This window comes from Hyla sarda, chromosome 12 (genome assembly GCF_029499605.1).
Source record: "Hyla sarda isolate aHylSar1 chromosome 12, aHylSar1.hap1, whole genome shotgun sequence".
Taxonomy (NCBI): Eukaryota; Metazoa; Chordata; class Amphibia; order Anura; family Hylidae; genus Hyla; species Hyla sarda.
The window spans coordinates 21,198,603-21,218,399 of NC_079200.1; the positions used below are offsets into that span (position 1 = coordinate 21,198,603).

A 19,797-nucleotide genomic window follows, 5' to 3' on the forward strand; every position below is an offset into this window, starting at 1 on the left:
GATGTTGCAAAACTACAGCACCCAGCATGCCCGGACAGCCAACGGCTGTCCGAGCATGCTGGTAGTTGTAGTTTTGCAACATCTGGAGGTCCGCAGGTTAAAGACCATTGGTATTGGAGGTTATACTCACCTGTCCCTGCCGCTCCAGACCATCACCGCTCATCACCGCTGCCCTGGATGTCGCCTTCCATCGCTGTCGTCGCGTCCCTGAGGTGTCCCCGACGCTCCGGCAAGGCCTCTGCTTCCCCGGCATCCTCGCTCTCCGTCGCCGCCATCACGTCGCTACACACGCCGCTCCTATTGGATGACGGGACGGCGTGCGCAGCGACGTGATGACGACGAAGGAGAACGCCGACGATGCAGGGGATCCCGAAGAGGACGCTCCGGAGCCCCGAGGACAGGTAAGTGATCGTCAGCGGATCACACGGGGCACCGTAAACGGCTATCCGGTGGCAGCTGAAGCAGTCTGCGCTGCCGGATAGCCGTTTATGCGATGGCCCCGACATACAAAAGCATTGTATGTTGATGCTGCCTTCAACATGCGATGGCCTCTGAGAGGCTATCGTATGTTGAAATGATCGTAGGTCGGGGGGGGGGGGGGGGTCACTGTACATACATTAGTGAAGACACTGTGAACTTTGCCTCCATGTGATTCATCAACATGTACGTAGATGGTAAAGTATATATGGAAAGAACTAGAGAAGCGTATGCATTGTGTCTCTGCTATAGTGACGTATGCTTAGTATGTGTGCTTATAGTGACATGTATATGGAATGAAGCTTTAGTAAGGGAAGCAATGGTATCTATGCTATTGTAAGTATACATAATGTGTGAGCTATGATGACTCCTATAACCAAGCTGTGTACACTCTCCACCCGCGGGCTCGGTAACCCCAAAGGGCCAGCAAGAGGTTGTTTCATCAGTAATTTGTATAGCTTGGCCTTCCTAGCTGTTGCTGCAAAAGGAACTCCCCTTCTGCGCAAGTTCTCCATGATTTTAGGAATTTTCCACATGCGCTATAAAGAGACACTGCCTCTGTCCAAAGCCCTTGATGGAGTCTCCGGAATCAACAAAGCCTCATCAATATTTGAAGCATGAGACCTCCTCACAGACAACCTGTTACTGTCTTTAGTAAACTCAAAAGCAATGTCACCAAGAGCTATGCCCTGAATGAAATGAACTGCTCTGACTGAGTCTAGCTGAAGCTGGGTCTGTATTCTAAAGTGTTGTATTATTAAGTGTTACATTTGAGAAGTTTTATAAGCAGAAGTTTAGAAAGCAGGAGTTGTAAGCAGGACCCACTGTAACTGTAAGTATTACACTCCGTTGATAAAAGTAGTTTTTCTTAATAGTTTGTCAGCTGTTTGTCACCAAGGATATGGACAGCAGGATTGGAGGTTTTCTTCAGTGCACATTGTGCCACATGTATACATCTCTGGAGCAGCAGCTTCAGGGTGAATACCGCTGTGACAAATGTGAGCATGTTGCCCACCTGGAAGCTCGTATTAGAGATCTAGAGGAGCAAAATGCAACATTGAGGGCGATTGACAATCTTACAGAGCAAGCAGTTAGTGGGGTAGAAATGGAGGTTGGAGAAACTAGCCAGGAGGCCCAAGTAGGGAGCTGGGTTAATGTAGTTAGAGGGACTGGAAAGGGGGCAAGGAAAAGGAAGGTCACTTCTGCTTCTGATCTCCCAAGTAAAATTGCCAAGTTGGGCGATGATGCGAGGGCCTCAGTATCAGAGATGGCAACCCTAGTGGATACTGGTCTCCCTAACAGCCGGGGGAACAGCTCAACTAGTAGTGTGGGGGATGGTAACGCAGGTAGGCCAAGACAGTTAGTTGTGGTAGGGGACTCTATAATCAGGAAGACGGATAGAATAATTTGTCGCAAAGACCACCTCAACCGAATGGTTTGCTGTCTCCCTGGTGCCAGGGTTCGGCATCTGGTGGAAAGGGTGGACAAATTACTAGGGGGGGGGCTGGGGATGACCCAGCTGTCGTGGTCCATGTGGGAACCAACAACAGAATACATGGTAGGTGGAGGTCCTTGAAGAATAATTACAAGGAACTAGGTGCCAAGCTGAAGGGAAGGACCTCTAAGGTTGTGTTCTCTGGAATACTTCCTGTGCCATGCGAATCACAGGAAAGACAGCGGGAGCTTAGGGAGTTAAATGCAAGTCATGGTGTGAGGGGGAAGGGTTTGGGTTTTTAGAGCACTGGGCTGACTTTTCATTGGGGTACAAACTCTATTTTACGGATAATTTGCACCTGAATGGAAGGGGGTCTGCTGTGCTGGGGGAGAGAATCCTGGAAGGGGTGGCTGAGTATTTAAACTAGGTGAGTGGGGGGAAGATAATAAAGCAAAGAAAGCAGACAGTGGGATGGATAGGTTAGAGAGGGGTCAGGACATAATGGCGGGTGGAGAGGAGTCCTGTGGGGGGAGGTTAAGAGCAGTGGATAAGGAGATTCATGCGTTACAAACCAGCTGTAAAAATAAATGTAGCCCGAAAAATTGTAATCCCAATAATTCAAAAAATTCCATTAGCCCCAATAACTCAATAACTACAATAAGCCCCATTAACTCAAAAAATACCGTTAGCCCCAATAACTTAAATAACAACGTTAGACGCAATAACTCAAATAATCCCATTAGCCCCAATAACTTAAATAATAACGTTAGACCCAATAACTCAAAAAATCCCATTAGCCCCAATAACTTAAATAGTACAATTAGCCCTTATAACTCAAAAAATGACATTAACCCCAATAACTCTGAAAATCCCATTAGTGAGACTATATGTGTAAAACTTAATGGAAATGTAAAGTGTATGTTCACAAATGCCAGAAGCCTAGCAAATAAAATGGGGGAGCTTGAGGCCTTGATACTGGAGGAACATATTGATATAGTTGGGGTCACTGAGACATGGCTGGTGATATAGTTGGGGTCACTGAGACATGGCTGGACTCCTCACATGACTGGGCTGTTAATCTGCAGGGGTTTACATTGTTTCGCAAGGATAGAATGAACAGAAAAGGTGGTGGAGTTTGTCTGTATGTAAGAAGTGGTATGAAAGTCAATGTGAACGATGCCATAGTGTGTGATGATTCTGAGGATGTGGAATCACTGTGGGTAGAATTACAAAAGGAGGGAAATACTGAAAAAATTGTATTTGGTGTAATCTACAGACCCCCTAATATCACTGAAGAGATAGAAGGTCGGCTGTATAAACAAATAGAGAGGGCCGCCCGGGCAGGTACAGTGGTAATAATGGGAGATTTTAACTATCCAGATATAGATTGGGGCCGGGGGTTGGCTAAAACTACAAAGGGGAGAAAATTCCTAAATTTATTGCAGGATAATTTTATGGGCCAGTTTGTGGAGGACCCAACAAGAAGTGATGCCTTGTTGGATCTGATCATTTCCAACAACGCAGAGCTGGTTGGTAATGTAACTGTGCGGGAAAACCTTGGTAATAGCGACCACAATATAGTTACTTTTGACTTAAAATGTAGAAAACAAAGACAGACGGGGAAGGCAAAAACATATAACTTTAAAAAGGCAAATTTCCCTGGGCTGAGGGCTGCACTACAGGACATAGACTGGGGGGAGGTGTTCTCAAATACTGATACAGAAGGTAAATGGGACATCTTTAAATCAACTCTAAATAACTATACATCTAAATATATACCAAAGGGGAACAAATATAAACAATTAAAACTAAATCCTACATGGCTGACACATGATGTTAAAAGAGCAATAAACAACAAAAAAATAGCCTTTAAAAAATACAAATCTGATGGGTCAGCTATAACATTTAAATAGTACAAGGAGCTTAATAAAATCTGTAAAAATGTAATAAAAACAGCAAAAATTCAAAATGAGAGACAGGTGGCCAAAGAAAGCAAAACTAATCCTAAATATTTTTTTAGATATATAAATGCAAAAAAACCAAGGACAGAGCATGTAGGACCCCTTAATAATGATAATGGGGAGGTTGTCACGGGCGATCAAGAGAAGGCGGAGCTACTGAATGGGTTCTTTAGTTCTGTATATACTAAGGAAGAAGGAGCTGACATTGGCCAGGTCAGTGCTGGTAACACATCATGTAATGTACTGAACTGGCTTAATGTAGAAATGGTACAAGGTAAGTTAAGTGATATAAATGTAAGCAAATCCCCAGGACCGGATGGACTACACCCAAGAGTTCTTAGAGAGGTAAGTTCAGTAATATCTGTACCCCTGTTCATGATATTTAGAGATTCTCTGGTGTCTGGTATTGTGCCAAGGGACTGGTGCAAGGCGAATGTGGTGCCAATCTTCAAAAAGGGCTCTAGGTCTTCCCCAGGAAACTATAGACCGGTAAGTTTAACGTGCATTGTGGGTAAATTGTTTGAAGGACTTATAAGGGATTACATACAGGAATACATAGGGGATAATAGTATTAATAGTGATAGCCAGCATGGGTTTACTAAGGATAGAAGTTGTCACCAATCTAATTTGCTTTTATGAAGAGGTGAGTAGAAGCCTTGACAGAGGAATGGCTGTGGATATAGAGGGGGGCTCTGTATATAGAGGAATTGCTGTGGATATAGAGGGGGGCTGTGTATATAGAGGGGGGCTCTGTATATAGAGGAATGGCTGTGGATATAGTGTTTCTGGATTTTGCCAAAGCGTTTGATACTGTCCCTCATAGACGTCTGACAGGTAAGTTAAGGTCCTTGGGCTTGGAAACTTTAGTTTGTAACTGGATTGAACACTGGCTCATGGATCGTACCCAGAGAGTGGTGGTCAATGATTCGTACTCTGATTGGTCCCCGGTTATTAGTGGTGTACCCCAAGGTTCAGTACTGGGCCCGCTGTTGTTTAATTTATTTATTAATGATATAGAGGATGGCATTAACAGCTCTGTTTCTATCTTTGCAGATGACACCAAGCTTTGTAGCACGGTACAGTCTATAGAGGATGTGTATATAGAGGGGGGCTGTGTATATAGAGGGGGGGGTACAGTCTATAGAGGATGTGCATAAGTTACAGGATGACTTGGATAGACTAAGTGTCTGGGCATCCACTTGGCAAATGAGGTTCAATGTGGATAAATGTAAAGTTATGCATCTGGGTACTAATAACCTGCATGCATCGTATGTCTTAGGGGGGATTAAACTGGCAGAGTCACTGGTAGAGAAGGATCTGGGTGTACTTGTAGATCACAGACTACAGAATAGCATGCAATGTCAGGCTGCTGCTTCCAAAGCCGGCAGGATATTGTCATGTATCAAAAGAGGCATGGACTCAAGGGACAGGGACATAATACTCCCCCTTTATAAAGCATTGGTACGGCCTCACCTGGAATATGCTGTTCAGTTTTGGCCGCCTGTTCATAAAAGGGACACTGCAGAGTTGGAAAGGGTGCAGAGACGCGCGACTAAACTAATATGGGGCATGGAACATCTTAGCTATGAGGAGCGATTAAAGGAGTTACAATTGTTTAGTCTTGAGAAGAGACATTTAAGGGGGGATATGATAAATGTATATAAGTATATAAATGGCCCATACAAAAAATATGGAGAAAAACTGTTCCAGGTTAAACCCCCCCCAAAGGATGAGGGGGCACTCCCTCCGTCTGGAGAAGAAAAGGTTTAGTCTAAAGGGGCGGCACGCCTTCTTTACCGTGAGGACTGTGAATTTATGGAACGGTCTACCTCAGGAACTGGTCACAGCAGGAACAATTAACAGCTTTAAAGCAGGGTTAGATACATTCCTGGAACAAAATAACATTAAAGCTTATGCAGAATTATAAAACTACATCCCTTCCCCTTATCCCCTTACACCCTTCACTTCAATTCCCTGGTTGGACTTGATGGACGTATGTCTTTTTTCAACCATACTAACTATGTAACTATGTAACATACTAACTATGTAACTAAAGATTACTAAAATATTACGTATTGTGAACTTATGTATGAATTATAGTTGCGTTAAAAAAAGAAAAACTACCCTCGTCAGAAATGACACTAAAACAGGGCTGTGACTGAAGTTGAGAGTGCCATGCTAGGAATGAGTGAAACAAGTAATTTTTGCCTGGAACGAGTGTCGGGTAGAAATGTTTTTTTTTTTTTTTTTTTTTTTTATTGTTATTAATTATTATTATTTTTTATTATTTTATAATTATAATTTTTATTATAATTTTTTAAATATCTATGCAAAAGCAATGAACATGTCGAACCGTATGAAATATTGCTCTGATGACGTGTCAGTAACGACATGATGCAAGTAACTTCCACCTGAAAACGTGTCAGGTATTATGGGCAAGTCATTGATACTACAATTGCGTGAGCGATATTACTCTGAAGACATGTCAGTAACAATATAATGCAAGTAAGTTCCACCTGAAGATGTGTCAGGTATTATGGGGAAGTCACCGTACAGCCCTAATTTAGATACTACAGTAAAGTATGCCTGGAATACATGCCAGTCACGCATGCATGAAGATACTATGGAACAATAATTAAATGCTCCATAGAAAATGCGTGTATTGGAACTTGACATCCTTGCCTTCTATAATATCCTTCCGTATACTAGAAGGAACAAAGAGTGCAGGTGCAACACTCAAATCCTCTGCCACCATACCTGTGATTGGAGCACTTGAAGTGGAAGCTACAGGCACACAGGGTGGGCTCACACCGGGTGGACTCGCCTCCTGGACTGCTGGCCCCGAAACTACTGATTTATTTTATTTTATTTTTTTATTTCCCCTACTGGCATGGTTAGAGGGGCAGACCTATCCCTTTGCAGAGATTCAAATCTGCTCTGAAATCCTGCAATAGAAGATGGCATGGAGCTTATTGTCTGCTGGAGCTGAGCTATGACAACCAATATAATCTAAAAAAACTTCTTGAGCTTGTGACCCCAAACTGAGAGCTTGTGACCCCAGAATCGTAAACAGGGAAACGAAAACCCAGCAGTAAAGCGAGAATGATGTGCGCGCGACACCTGTGATTCCCAACTAGCACTCAGTTGTTTCCTGCATGCCGACCCAGTGCTGCATTCTGATGAGCCCTATCCCCTGGGATGAATACCTCAGCTGTGGCCAGCAAAGTTCTGCATACAGCCAGCTCTGGCTAACAACCTGTTTGAAATTCCCTCCACTCTGAAACTGCATAAGTGAAAGGGAATACATCACACTGTGACATGTTATGCCTCTGCTATGCAGCAAGTGCAGGCAGACCTGCGATCACAGCGGACCTGCGGCCAGACCCCCTCCCCCCCCCCCCCCGACGTGTAGGTGCATGACAGAGGCAGTGAAACCTCCGCCCACCGCCTCCGACTCACATCAAGCTCCAATCCGACTGCAGCTCCAGTCCCGCTGCAACCCGGAGCGGAGCTGAAAGAGGGCGGTCCCAGCACCACAGTTGAAAGTAATGCGGCAACAAACATAACAGAAGTATAAACGATGATGTAACGTTTGCCAGCGCTGAATTGCCCATGTAAGCAGTATTAACCCCACCGATCACCGCACTTAGACATGACAGTATACAGTAAAGCCACGGCAGGCAGACAAAAGCCATGGCAGGTTGAAATAAACCAAGCTGTTACCCAGTATTAACAGGGTACCGGCACTGACGTATATTGGCCGACTGGACAATTTTGTAACCAGACACCAAGACCTCCTCTCCTCTGAGCTAGTAGCAGTGCTTCTGGTAACAGAGAACAGCACCAATGCAAGACACACCCCGAGGAAGGGGATTGTGGGCATTATATAGGCCCATGCCCCTCCCAAAAACACAGCCCTGCAGGCTTAACCACTTACCAAAATACTCAGTGACACTTTATCATTTTATCTATGCTGGTGTTTTTATTAAATGTTATATGCTGATTATACCATTGATACCATGTTGTACTTGGGTCAACGAAAGCTGGCCATACACTTTAGATAGCTTTCATTGGCCATGCTAAAATCCAACTTCCTGTTCCTTTTTCCCCTCGACATCTGCAGAGTCGGTAAATTAGGTGGTTGGCTGCTCCTGCCATATTTGGGGGGTTTGGACAGTGTTCAATCATCTTAACTCTCACAGGAGAAATGATGCACCTGAATCGAGTAACATAAGCCGGTTCTGGGCAATCTCTGGGGGTCTATTCAGTACAATAAACCATAAACGTGTGTGACCCTTACAACTGGTAGCCAATCATAGGCCCTAATATTTACTACTGAAGTTACCTTTCCACTTATTAATGGATTAGAGGTTGTCTTTTATGGTGTACTTATTTCTAATAGAGCATCTGTACCTCCGCAGGGAGTGTTTGTCAAAGCGGTAAAGTCCTACAATGCTGGAGACTTCCGACGCAGTATTGAGGACATGGAGCAGGCCTTGCCCTTATACTACAAGGCATACGACACCTGTCTGACTGACTGTGAGGGGGTCTATGAGATGAGGGAGTTCAAAGACTTCTACCCGGCTGTTGCAGGTAAAAAAAAAAAAAAAAATTTAAAAAATTTAAAGTTTAAAAATTGTTAGGAGTGGAGCTGTGACAATGTCAGTATGCAAATGAGCCTCTTTCAGAAGGAAAAATATTATCCATCACAGTAGTCAAACCAGAGACGCTCATCTGAAGAAAGCTGTTTGTGGGGGGGGGGTTACTCCTCGGCAATACAGAGCAAGGTGCTGGCTATCTAGATTTGTTTTTAGGAAATGATGAATAGCGGTCACCTGTACGGACGTATTTTATCGAGACAGCCTCTGTCTACATACCCTCACCGGACCCCTATGAGCCAAATAAAGGTCTCAAGGGCACATAGAAAAAATGTCCAGCACCGCTAACACTGATTATAGAGACAGTCTATATATTGAAGACCGGTGTACCTGTGTTTCACCGAAGTAGCTAGATTGGAGGTGCTCTTATCCAAAAAGACTTGAAGCAGGAAATGTGACAAAAACCAATATGCAGAGATGCAGAAATGGATAACGCACTCACCAGAAAATCAGCAGCAGTATACAACTAGTTTCACGCACAGAGGCGCTTCTTCTGGCCCTCGGGCCAGAAGAAGCGCCTCTGTGCGTGAAACTAGTTGCCGCCCCCTGCCTGTTCCATCGCGAGCTCCCTTTGTACCTTTTGTGTTTGTCATGCTGCAAACTGAATAAAGCCTGAATACTGCTGCTGATTTTCTGGCGAGTGTGTTATCCATTTCTGCATCTCTTCATACTGGGTTTGTCATATAAAGGAGGTCCTAACTAAGGGCAGATTCCACTTTAGCAACGCAAGCTCATCCATATGTTATGTGGTTATCCATTTATTTCTATGACCATTTTGTAGTATTATAATTTCCCCACATTTATTATCCCCAAAAATGTTAGTTCCCGAGGCATCTGTGTTTAGAGAAGTGGCTACACATAGGAGACATGTTATTCTGTGTTACTTTTTTAATATATCTTTATAGCGGTCAAAAATCTGTTTTCATAATAAATGACCGCCTCCACCTTCTCTCCATAGTCAAAGTGTTAGAAATAGCAGGGTGGTGCGGATTACAGTGTAAACTCTTAAAGGGGTACTCCGGTGGAAAACTGTTTTTTATTTATTTTTTATTTTTTTTATTTTTTTAGCAACTGGTGCCAGAAAGATATAAACAGATTTGTAAGTTATTTCTATTAAAAAATCTTAATCCTTCCAGTACTTATAAGCTGCTAAATACTACAGAGGAAATTATTTTCTTTTTGGAGCACAGAGCTCTCTGCTGACATCACGAACACAGAGCTCTCTGCTGACATCTCTGTCCATTTTAAGAACTGTCCAGAGTAGGAGAAAATACCCATAGAAAACATATATGCTGCTCTGGACAGTTCCTAAAATGGACAGAGATGTCAGCAGAGAGCACTGTGGTCATGATTGCAGCAGAGAGTACTGTGTTCCAAAAAAATAAATAAAAAATAAATAAAAGAAGAATTTCCTCTTCCTCCAGCAGCTAATAGGTACTGGAAGGATTAAGATTTTTTAATAGAAGTAATTTAAAGCTGTTTAACTTTCTGCCACCAGTTGATTTAAAAAAATAAAAAAAAAGTTTTATACCGGAGTACCACTTTTAAAGGGGTTTTAGAGTTATTAATAACTTCTCCCCTATCTGCAGGATATGGGATAAGTGTCTGGTCACAGGGGGTCTAACCGCTGGGACCCACCATGATCTCCAGAACAGGGCCCATCTTTTACCTCTGAGCACTCAGGCTCGTTCACACGGACAGATACACAAGAGTATTTTACGCTGCGGATCTGCCAGAGATGGACCCCACAGTGTGTCTCCATATGTGCCTGCTCGGAGCGGCAATCCACCGCTACGAGCAGACACACTGCGATGTACGATTCACCGCGCACATGCACTGTGCACTCGCACACATTGCGGCCGCTTCCCCTGCTCCCTGAGCTAGGCCAAGAGCAGCCGCGATGTGTGAGAGTATACAGCGCATGCGCACAGCAACTCGCACGTCGCAGTGTGTCGGTATGTAGCGGTGGATTGCCACTCTGAGCAGGCACATATGGAGACACACTCTAGGGTCCATCGTCGGTGGATCCGCAGCGTAAAATACGCTGTGTGAACGAGCCCTTATGGTACGTTCACATGCGCTGATTTTTTTTTGCGGGTTTCCCGCTGCGTATTTGAAAGTGGGCGGGCTCTTCTCGGCTGTCTGCAGCTGATTTTCCGCAACGGAATTTACACTGCGGAAAATCCGCCGCAAGCCCCATTGAAGTCAGTAGGGACTGTGGCGGATTTTCCATTGCGTAAATTCCGCAGCGGAAAATCTGCTGCGGAAAGCCGAGAAGAGCCCGCCCACTTTCAAATATGCAGCGGGAAACCCGCAAAAAAATCTGCGCGTGTGAACGTACCCTTAGGCTAAGATTACATTGTGTAAAATTTCCCATTTTTTTTGTTACCTATGATGGACAGAAATGTGCGTGTAAAATAAAATATGAGAATTTATGCTAAGTTATTCATTTGAGATTTTTTCAGGGGCGACGAGGGTAAGCAGTTTTTGGTGTTGAAAGGGGTACTCCGCTGGAAAACTTTTTTTTTATTTTTTTATTTTTTTTATCAACTGATGACAGAAAGTTAAATGGATTTGTAAATTACTTCTATTAAAAAATCTTAATCCTTCCAGTACTTATAAGATTCTGTATACTACAGAGGAAGTTCTTTTCTTTCTGTCTGACCACAGTGCTCTCTGCTGACACCTCTGTCCATATCAGGAACTGTCCAGAGCAGGAGAGGTTTGCTATAGGGATTTGCTTCTACTCTGGACAGTTCCTGACATGGACAGAGGTGTCAGCAGAGAGCACTGTTGTCAGAAAGAAAAGAACTATTCAAAAAGAAAATAACTTCCTGTGGAGCATACAGAAGCTTATAGGTACTAAAAGGATTAAGATTTTTTAATAGAAGTAATTTACAAATCTGTTTAACTTTCTGGCACCAGTTGATAAAAATCATAATAATAATAATAATAATAATAATAATAATAATAATAATAATAATAATAATAATGTTTTCCAGTGGAGTACCAGGGATAGATCTATGGAAAGATTCGGGAAAATTCAGTTTGGGTCAGTTGTAGTAGTTTGTATCTGTTCACCATTTGTTTACCATACACAATTCAGGCTAACTGTAAGTCCTGGAGGCATCTGAGTACTGGGAGATAGTCTTAGGACTTGGGAAAGCTGACTACAATAGGTGACACAAAATTAAATGCTATAATTCTAGCACTTAGAAGCCCACTGCATATAAACATTAAAGGGGTACTCTGCTGCTCAGTGTTTGGAACAAACTGTTCCGAACGCTGGAGCTGGTGTCGGGAGCTTGTGATGTCATAGCCCCGCCCCCTCATGACGTTACTCCCCGCCCCCTCAATGCAAGTCTATGGGAGGGGGCGTGACGGTCGTCACGCCCCCTCCCATAAACTTGCATTGAGGGGGCGGGGTGTGATGTCACGAGGGGGCGGGGCTATGACATCACGAGCTCCCAGCGACGGCTCCAGCGTTCGGAACAGTTTGTTCTAAACGCTGAGCAGCGGAGTATCCCTTTAAACTCAATAATAAAAATAGTATTCATTATCACCCGGTGGTGGCAGCAAGAATTTTAACAATTGAACCCTCCAACTATGTCTAAGCAGGGGCTAGGAGCTGTGTATCAGATTAACACTCCGGCCCCAATGAAAATCTATTAGGATATTGCGAATTTAAATGGTGGACATTTATTTTAGCTTTGTATTTTTCCTATTCCATGTTTAACCCTTTAGATCATCTTGCTGATGTCCTGGAGTGTAAGGTGGAGTGCGAATCTAACCTGACCCCAAATGTCGGGGGCTATTTTGTTCATAAATTTGTGGCGACCATGTATCACTATCTGCAATTTGCATATTATAAGCGTAAGTAAATAATCGATTTTTCACACCATAATTGTCTTGTTCATATACTTTATATAACATGTATCCATTTATCTTCATTTAAAGGGGTACTCCCTTGGAAAACTTTTTTTTTTTTAAATCAACTGGTGCCAGAAAGTTAAACAGATTTGTAAATCACTTCTATTAAAAAATCTTAATCCTTCCAGTACTTTTTAGGGGCTGTATACTAAAGAGAAATCCCAAAAAGAATTGCATTTCCTCTGATGTCATGACCACAGTTCTCTCTGCTGACCTCTGTTGTCCATTTTAGGAACTGTCCAGGGCAGCATATGTTTGCTATGGGGATTTTCTCCTACTCGCTCTTGACAGTTTCTTAAATGGACAGTAGAGGTCAGCAGAGAGCACTGTGGTCAGGACATCACAGGAAATGCATTTCTTTTTGTGATTTCTCTTTAGTATACAGCCCCTAAAAAGTACTGGAAGGATTAAGATTTTTTTAATAGAAGTGATTTACAAATCTGTTTAACTTTCTGGCACCAGTTGATTTAAAAAAAAAAAAAAAAAATTTTTCACGGGAGTTCCCCTTTAATATTTATGTTTCAGTGAATGATGTAAAGAACGCAGTGCAGTGTGTCTCCAGCTATATGCTCTTTGACCCTACGGATAACGTGATGCAGCAAAACCTGGCGTACTACAAGTTTTACAAGGAAAAGTGGGACCTTGAAGATACAGATTTCAACCCTCGAGAGGTAAGATTAACCCCTCATGTGACCACAGCTCTTTCTTCTATGTGGAATATCCATAGTTGTAATGTAGTTACAGCAATTTCTCCAGATGTGATGGGATGCCGCAAATTGGATTCTCTGTATTAATATATAAAAAGTTTTGGATCTATGTACCATACTTTCTGGGGGCGAAATTATGGGACTGTTATGGAGTCACACTGATGGGGCTCTTAGTGGAAGCACATTGAAAATCCTTATAGGAGCAAAGTCTGTACTTGTTATTTTTTTTTTTTTTTTTTTACATATTAAAGGGGTACTCCGCCCCTAGACATCTTATGCCCTATCCAAAGGATAGGGGATAAGACGTCTGATCGTGGGGGTCCCGCCGCTGAGGACCCCTGCGATCTCCCTGCTGCACCCGGCGTTCGTTTAGAGTGTCAGGTGCAGCGCCGGAGGCTCGTGATATCACGGTCACGCCCTGCTTGTGACGTCACGGCCACACACCCTCAATGCAAGTCTATGGGAGGGGTCACGCCCCCTCCCATAGACTTGCATTGAGGGGGCGTGGCCATGACATCCAGAGTCTCCGCCCCACATCGTCTCGAGTCTCCTCCCCGATGTCTAGGGTGCTGCAGCCGAGATCGCAGGGGATATTTGGAAAGGGGATAAAATGTCTAGGGGCAGAGTACCCCTTTAAAGGGGTACTCCTCCCCTAGACATCTTATCCACCTATCCAAAGGATAGGGAATAAAATGTCTGATTACGGGGGTCCCACCGCTGGGGACCCCTGGGATCTCCGCTGCGGCACCCCGCTATCATTACTGCACAGAGCAGACTCACTCCGTGCGTAATGACGGGCAATACAGGGGCCGGAGCATCGTTACGTCACGGCTCCGCCCCCTCATGACGTAACAGCCCGCCCCCTGATTACAAGTCTATGGGAGGGGGCTTGATGGCCACCAAGCCCCCTCCCATAGACTTGTATTGAGGGGGCGGGCCGTTATGTCACGAGGGGGCAGAGCCGTGACGTAACGATGATCCGGCCCCTGTATCGCTGGTCATTACGCAAAGAGCGAGTCTGCTCTGTGCAGTAATGACAGCGGGGTGCCGCAGCGGAGATTCCGGGGGTCCCCTGCAGAGGGACCCCGCCAATCTGACATCTTATCCCCTATCCTCTGGATAGGGGATAAGATGTCTAGGGGCGGAGTACCCCTTTAAGGGAATTGTCCTATATATATATATAAAATCTGACTTGTTTTCCTTCTCTGGGGCAATGTCTCCTTTTTGTACAGGAAGCTCTGCGATATCACAACCAGACTACCCGGCACAAGGAGCTGTTACAGTTCTCTAAAGATTTCCTCCATCGAGATGACGATGAGGTAAAAAAAATAATTAAAATCTTAAAAAGTAGCAATTGTTCAGTAAAGAACACCAGTGGGATGGCTGACACATGTAGTCCTCTGCCAGTCACTCTGGCCACACTGTCACAAGGGCTTCCTCAGAGTGGTTCCATGCCCGATGGGCTGGTATAGGGAAGAGGGGGCTGCACTGTACTTGCTGGGGATTATGGTTCCCCTCGGGCACACCCTGTATGATTTCCAGCCTTATGGAATTTGGGGTGCCTCTAATGTCATAGTGCAGACGCAGACAAGATACTTTAATGTGAAATAGGCATATAGTTTATTATAAGCAACTAAAGCAAATAGCACAGTGTCTTACACAGTTCAAAAGCAAGATTTGACTGGAACTAGGGTATGCCACAAATTGGAGTGTAATGGGGTTTCTAAGACTGTTTATCTTTGCTCTAATGTCTATCTCCATGTCTATTTTGCTTGGGGCCCCCAAATTCCTTCAAACGGCCCTGCAGAAAGATATCCTTCACTTACCGCAGCAATGCAGGTCATAGGGCTCCTCTTCGGGACCTCTGACGGACAAGGCTGGCATGGGGCGCTCGGAGGCGACTGCTGGCGGTTTCGCGCAGCACGCTGCACGAAACCGCCTGCAGTCGCCTCTGAGCGCCCCAAGCCAGCCTTGTCCGCCCGTCTGTCAGAGGTCCCGAAGAGGAGCCCTATGACCTGCATTGCTGCAGTAAGTGCAGGATATCTTTTTGTTTCTACTATTAAAGATAATATTCTTCCTTCCAGGTCTTATAGTATCTGTAGATACTAAATTGTTCCTTATGATCAGGACTTTGAGTGTTCATTATTGTCATAATCTGGTAGTAATCTATCTATTGACATAGTAACGGGTATTTATTATGATGAGTCGCGCAGCAATGGAGCTTATCAACTGGGCCACTTGCTGACAATTTCAGACAATTTTCTCGTGACTTAAAGGTAATTTGTGATAAAAAAAAAAAGGCTAATTGTTTACATTTAGTTTTTTATGTAAACCATATTTTGAAGCATTTTTGTGTTGTTTTTTCTCATTTTCTATTTTTACGATCTATATATGTATTTTTTTTAACTCTTTTTATTGAGGGTGAAGCATGACAAGCCTAGGACAGGGTAACATTAGCTTGCATGCTCCTTTTTTTTTTTTTTTTTTTAACATAACATAATAATCCAAGAGGCGACACAGCACCCAAAATATATAAAGATACCAGTTACAAAAGCAGCAAAAGAAGTAACCATTAAAAAGGGGTATTCTAGGAATTGTTTTTATTTGACTATGCTACAGGGGATGTAAAGTTAGTGTGGTTCATAATATAGTGTCTGAATCTGTGTGTGACGGTTTTCTCACAATTCAGATTTTCACCCCAATATTTATTTTTAACAGCATACAAAATGACTGTTGTCTCAGATTTTTCCCAGCTTGCAATGCGGCCAAGACCTGACATCACTAGTCAGCTGATGACAGGGAGCCTGTCTGCTTCAATGGGTGGAACGATCGCTTGGTGGGAGAGAGATCATTCTGCAACTAATGCAACAGCTGTAGGCACCCTGATTGAAAACCACAGGTCTTTTGAATGGATGCAGCTCATTTATGTTTCAATGGGTGGGGTGGCTGATGTGTGGGAGGGAGGAAAATGGAATTATGGGATTTGTAGGCAAAAGAAGAAAACTCAAACAGGAAATACCAGTCCACAAAAAGCTAGCCACAGAGTTATGGTAATCTCACAACATAGCCATTTAGCCCCAAGACAAGCGCTGATCCTTCCTAAGCATGTCCATTACTGCCTGCCAGGTACGTACTAAAATCACCTTATGGTGGAGAACCACTTTCATGTATGTATCCACTTTTTATTTACTTATTGAACATCCAAAAGAGGCGACACAGCGCCCAGAACCCGCAAATACAAAATAAACTATAGTTAGTATATATGGAACCTGTCACTCAAAAGAGAAAGAATAGAATAGAATCAGAGGGAAAGAAGGAAGAGATGGGGGCATTGCATAGGCAAGTCAAGCCACTCAATAGGGTAAGACGTATGCAGGCTACACATTTTAATACCTTTCATTTATATTCAGCAGTATGCAAGAATCAGGAAGATGTCTTAACGATGTGCAGGAGAAATGACTAGGTGTATATAGCCAGAGGGCCTAGGGATCCCCGTAGACCAGACATCAGGTACTAGCTGCTAGATAGATTAACGAACCATCAGAAAAGTTTGCTATTCCAGCTGGGCCAAGATTTATGTTTTATAATAATCCTGAAATATTGCAGTTTCCATTCTGGCCACTAGGTCTTAAAGGGGTACTCCACTGGAATTTTTTATTTTTTATTTTTTAAATCAACTGGTGCCAGAAAGTTAAACAGATTTGTAACTTCAGTATATGTCAGTGCGCATTCGCGTGGTTCCGTCGCCGCTGGGCGTTCCGAGGAGCTGTCAATACTGGGACAGCGCGTCACCGGATGTGACGTGTGCGTCTCAGTGACGGTTTCCGGAATCCCCGGCGGCGTTCGGCCCAGACGCATGCGCCAATTATCGGCAGGCGGATATAAAAGGACGCTAAGCATGTTAATCCCCACCTCCTGAGGAAGAATACGAAACACGTGTTGAGGCGGCGGCGGGGGTACAGTGATCTTGTAGGACTCAGCATGACTACTTTAGGTAATAACGTATGACCACATTATTTTCCATGATTTTGTTATTCTTGTGATTTTTTTCATGTATGCTAGGGTCTAGAGATGAGCTGTCCGCTATCCTTTTGTGGGGTTCATTTTTAAAGGTGGGTTGTTTTAATTGGGTGGGTCCCATACTGTGTTTTTGATATTGTTCCTCAATAAAGTTTTTTGTCATTTTTTGAATTTACATTTTTGGATTCTTATTGAGTGCTGGTTGTAGGTCTATAGTTAGTTAATTCTAGCACTTATGGATTGAAGTCGGTGTATGGCCGGAATTGTAGGTTTGAGATTTGTAACTTCTATTAAAAAAAAATCTTAATCCTTACAGTACTTATCAGCTGCTGGTATGATCCAAAGGAAGTTCTTTTCTTTTTGAATTTACTTTCTGCCTGTCAACAGAGCTCTCTGCTGACACCTCTGTCCATTTTAGGAACTGCCCAGAGAAGGAGCAAATCCCCATAGAAAACCTATCCTGCTCTGGACAGTTCCTGAAATGGACAGAGGTGTCAGCAGAGAGCACCGTGGTCAGGCAGAAAGGAAATTCAAAAAGAAAAGAACTTCCTGTGGATCATAACAGCAGCTGATAAGTACTGGAAGAATTAACATTTTTTTTTAAATAAAAGTAATTTACAAATCTGTTTAATTTTCTAGCACCAGTTGGTTTTGTTAAAAAATGTTTTCCAGTGGAGTACCCCTTTAAAGGAAAATGATCATCCTGTGTATTGGGTTTCATGTGGGTGAACAAGAGACCGATAACGGGACTATGACTAAGATACCTATCATCAGTCCAGAGCAGTGTCCCTCAGAAGGATTAAGATTTTTTAATAGAAGTCATTTACAAATCTGTTTAACTTTCTGGCACCAGTTGATTTAAAAAAAAAAAATAAAAAAAAAATAAAATGTTTTCTAGTGGGGTACCCCTTTAAACTAAGCTGAGACGTCCTGTTCTGTATCTATCATTTCCCAGTAATACCTTTCTTCTCAGCACAGATAGGAGCACAGTGAAAGATGACACCAGTTTATAGTTAACACTGGATCCACCACCATTCACAGCAGACATCAGTATCCCCCTCCCTGTAGCATAACCTCTGAAGAGTTCACAGAGGATGCTCAGTAACACCTGCAATTCATCTGAATAGGACAGGTCCTGTCCATTGTTATCTATGGTCCATGGGTACTGCTGTAAAGCATTAAAGGGGTTCTTCGCTGCTCAGCATTTGGATCTAACTGTTCTGAAGGCTGGAGCTGGCAACGGGAGCTCGTGACATCATAGCCCCGCCCCCTCATGTCACACCCCGCCCCCTCAATGCAAGTCTATGGGAGGGGGCTTGACAGCTGTCACGCCCCCTCCCATAGACTTGCATTGAGGGGGTGGGGCGTGATGTCATGAGGGGGCGTGGCTATGACATCACGAGCTCTCAGTGCCGACTCCAGCATTTGGAACAGTTTGTTCCAAACGCTGAGCAGCGGAGAACCCCTTTAAACTAAATGCTGTTAAAGAACACCTGTCAGATCCCACAAAAAAAAAAAATATATATATATATGTTACTCGGGCTGCTTTCACACTGTGAAATAGTTCAGTTTAGGAGCTTCCGTCACCAGTTCCGTCACTATATCGGTGAAACCCGGCCATTACAAAACCCCTGACGGCCGTGACTAAATTGCATTGCAGCCTATGGGGTTTTGTAACTGCCCGTTTGCACCCGCATATGCCCGTAATTCATTACGGGCGTTATATAGTGACAGGACATCATGGCGGAAAAATTACTGCATGCAGTAATTTTTCCGCCACGATGTCCCGTCACTATATAACACCCGTAATGAATTACGGGCATATGCGGGTGCAAAGGGGCAGTTACAAAACCCCATAGGCTGCAATGCAATTTAGTCACGGCCGTCAGGGGTTTTGTAACGGCCAGGTTTTGCAGCTGTAGTGACGGAACATGTGACGGAAGTTTGTAAACGGAAAAATTCATAGTGTGAAAGGAGCCTCAGTACCTAATCCTGCCCATGTACATCTTTATGCCTCTATCACCTATATTTATTATATAAATACCACTTTTCATTAGCTCACACTGTTAGAAATCCTCTTACGGGAAGGGGGCGTGTCCCTCCTTATGGTGGTGTGAGGTGATTGGTGTGTGGTGAGAGGGGGCGTGTCCCTCCATGTGGTGGGAGGTGATTGGTGTGTCTGCTCATGCAGCCTTGTCCATGAGTCCTCTCTTGTCCATGACTCATGGACAAGCCTAAAGCTGCTGCAGGACTTTTTAGTGTCATAGTAGGTATGGGGACCCCTAGTGGTGGCATTTCCAGGAGCTGTTTTCCTTATTGAATATTCAAAATTTTGTAAACAACCATATCACAAAAGGTCTTTAATTTTCAATAGTAAAATAACATATAAAATGTTTTCGATCTGACAGTGCCCATTTGAAAACAGCTCAAACATGATGGCAGCCTGCATATTAAAGTATGAAAGAAATACAATCAGAAAAAAGCATGTTTCTATCTGCCAGTATGTAAATAAACATGTGGCTTAAATGGGCTCTCTCATTTAAAATTTTTTTGCTATTGCACTCCTTATGGTAAATAAAAAATATTTCTAATATACTTTGTTTTAAAAA

General features: G+C 43.5%; 1 protein-coding gene across 1 annotated transcript in view; it reads left to right on the top strand.

Annotated features, from left to right (window-relative positions):
* P3H4 (prolyl 3-hydroxylase family member 4 (inactive)) overlaps positions 1 to 19,797 on the top strand; it is a 40,219-nt gene that overhangs the window by 13,680 nt on the left and 6,742 nt on the right. The window contains exons 4-7 of the mRNA XM_056547972.1: positions 8,295 to 8,466; positions 12,276 to 12,404; positions 12,987 to 13,132; positions 14,401 to 14,487. Of these exons, the coding sequence (XP_056403947.1) occupies positions 8,295 to 8,466; positions 12,276 to 12,404; positions 12,987 to 13,132; positions 14,401 to 14,487 (534 nt within the window). The remainder of the gene's footprint in view (positions 1 to 8,294; positions 8,467 to 12,275; positions 12,405 to 12,986; positions 13,133 to 14,400; positions 14,488 to 19,797) is intronic.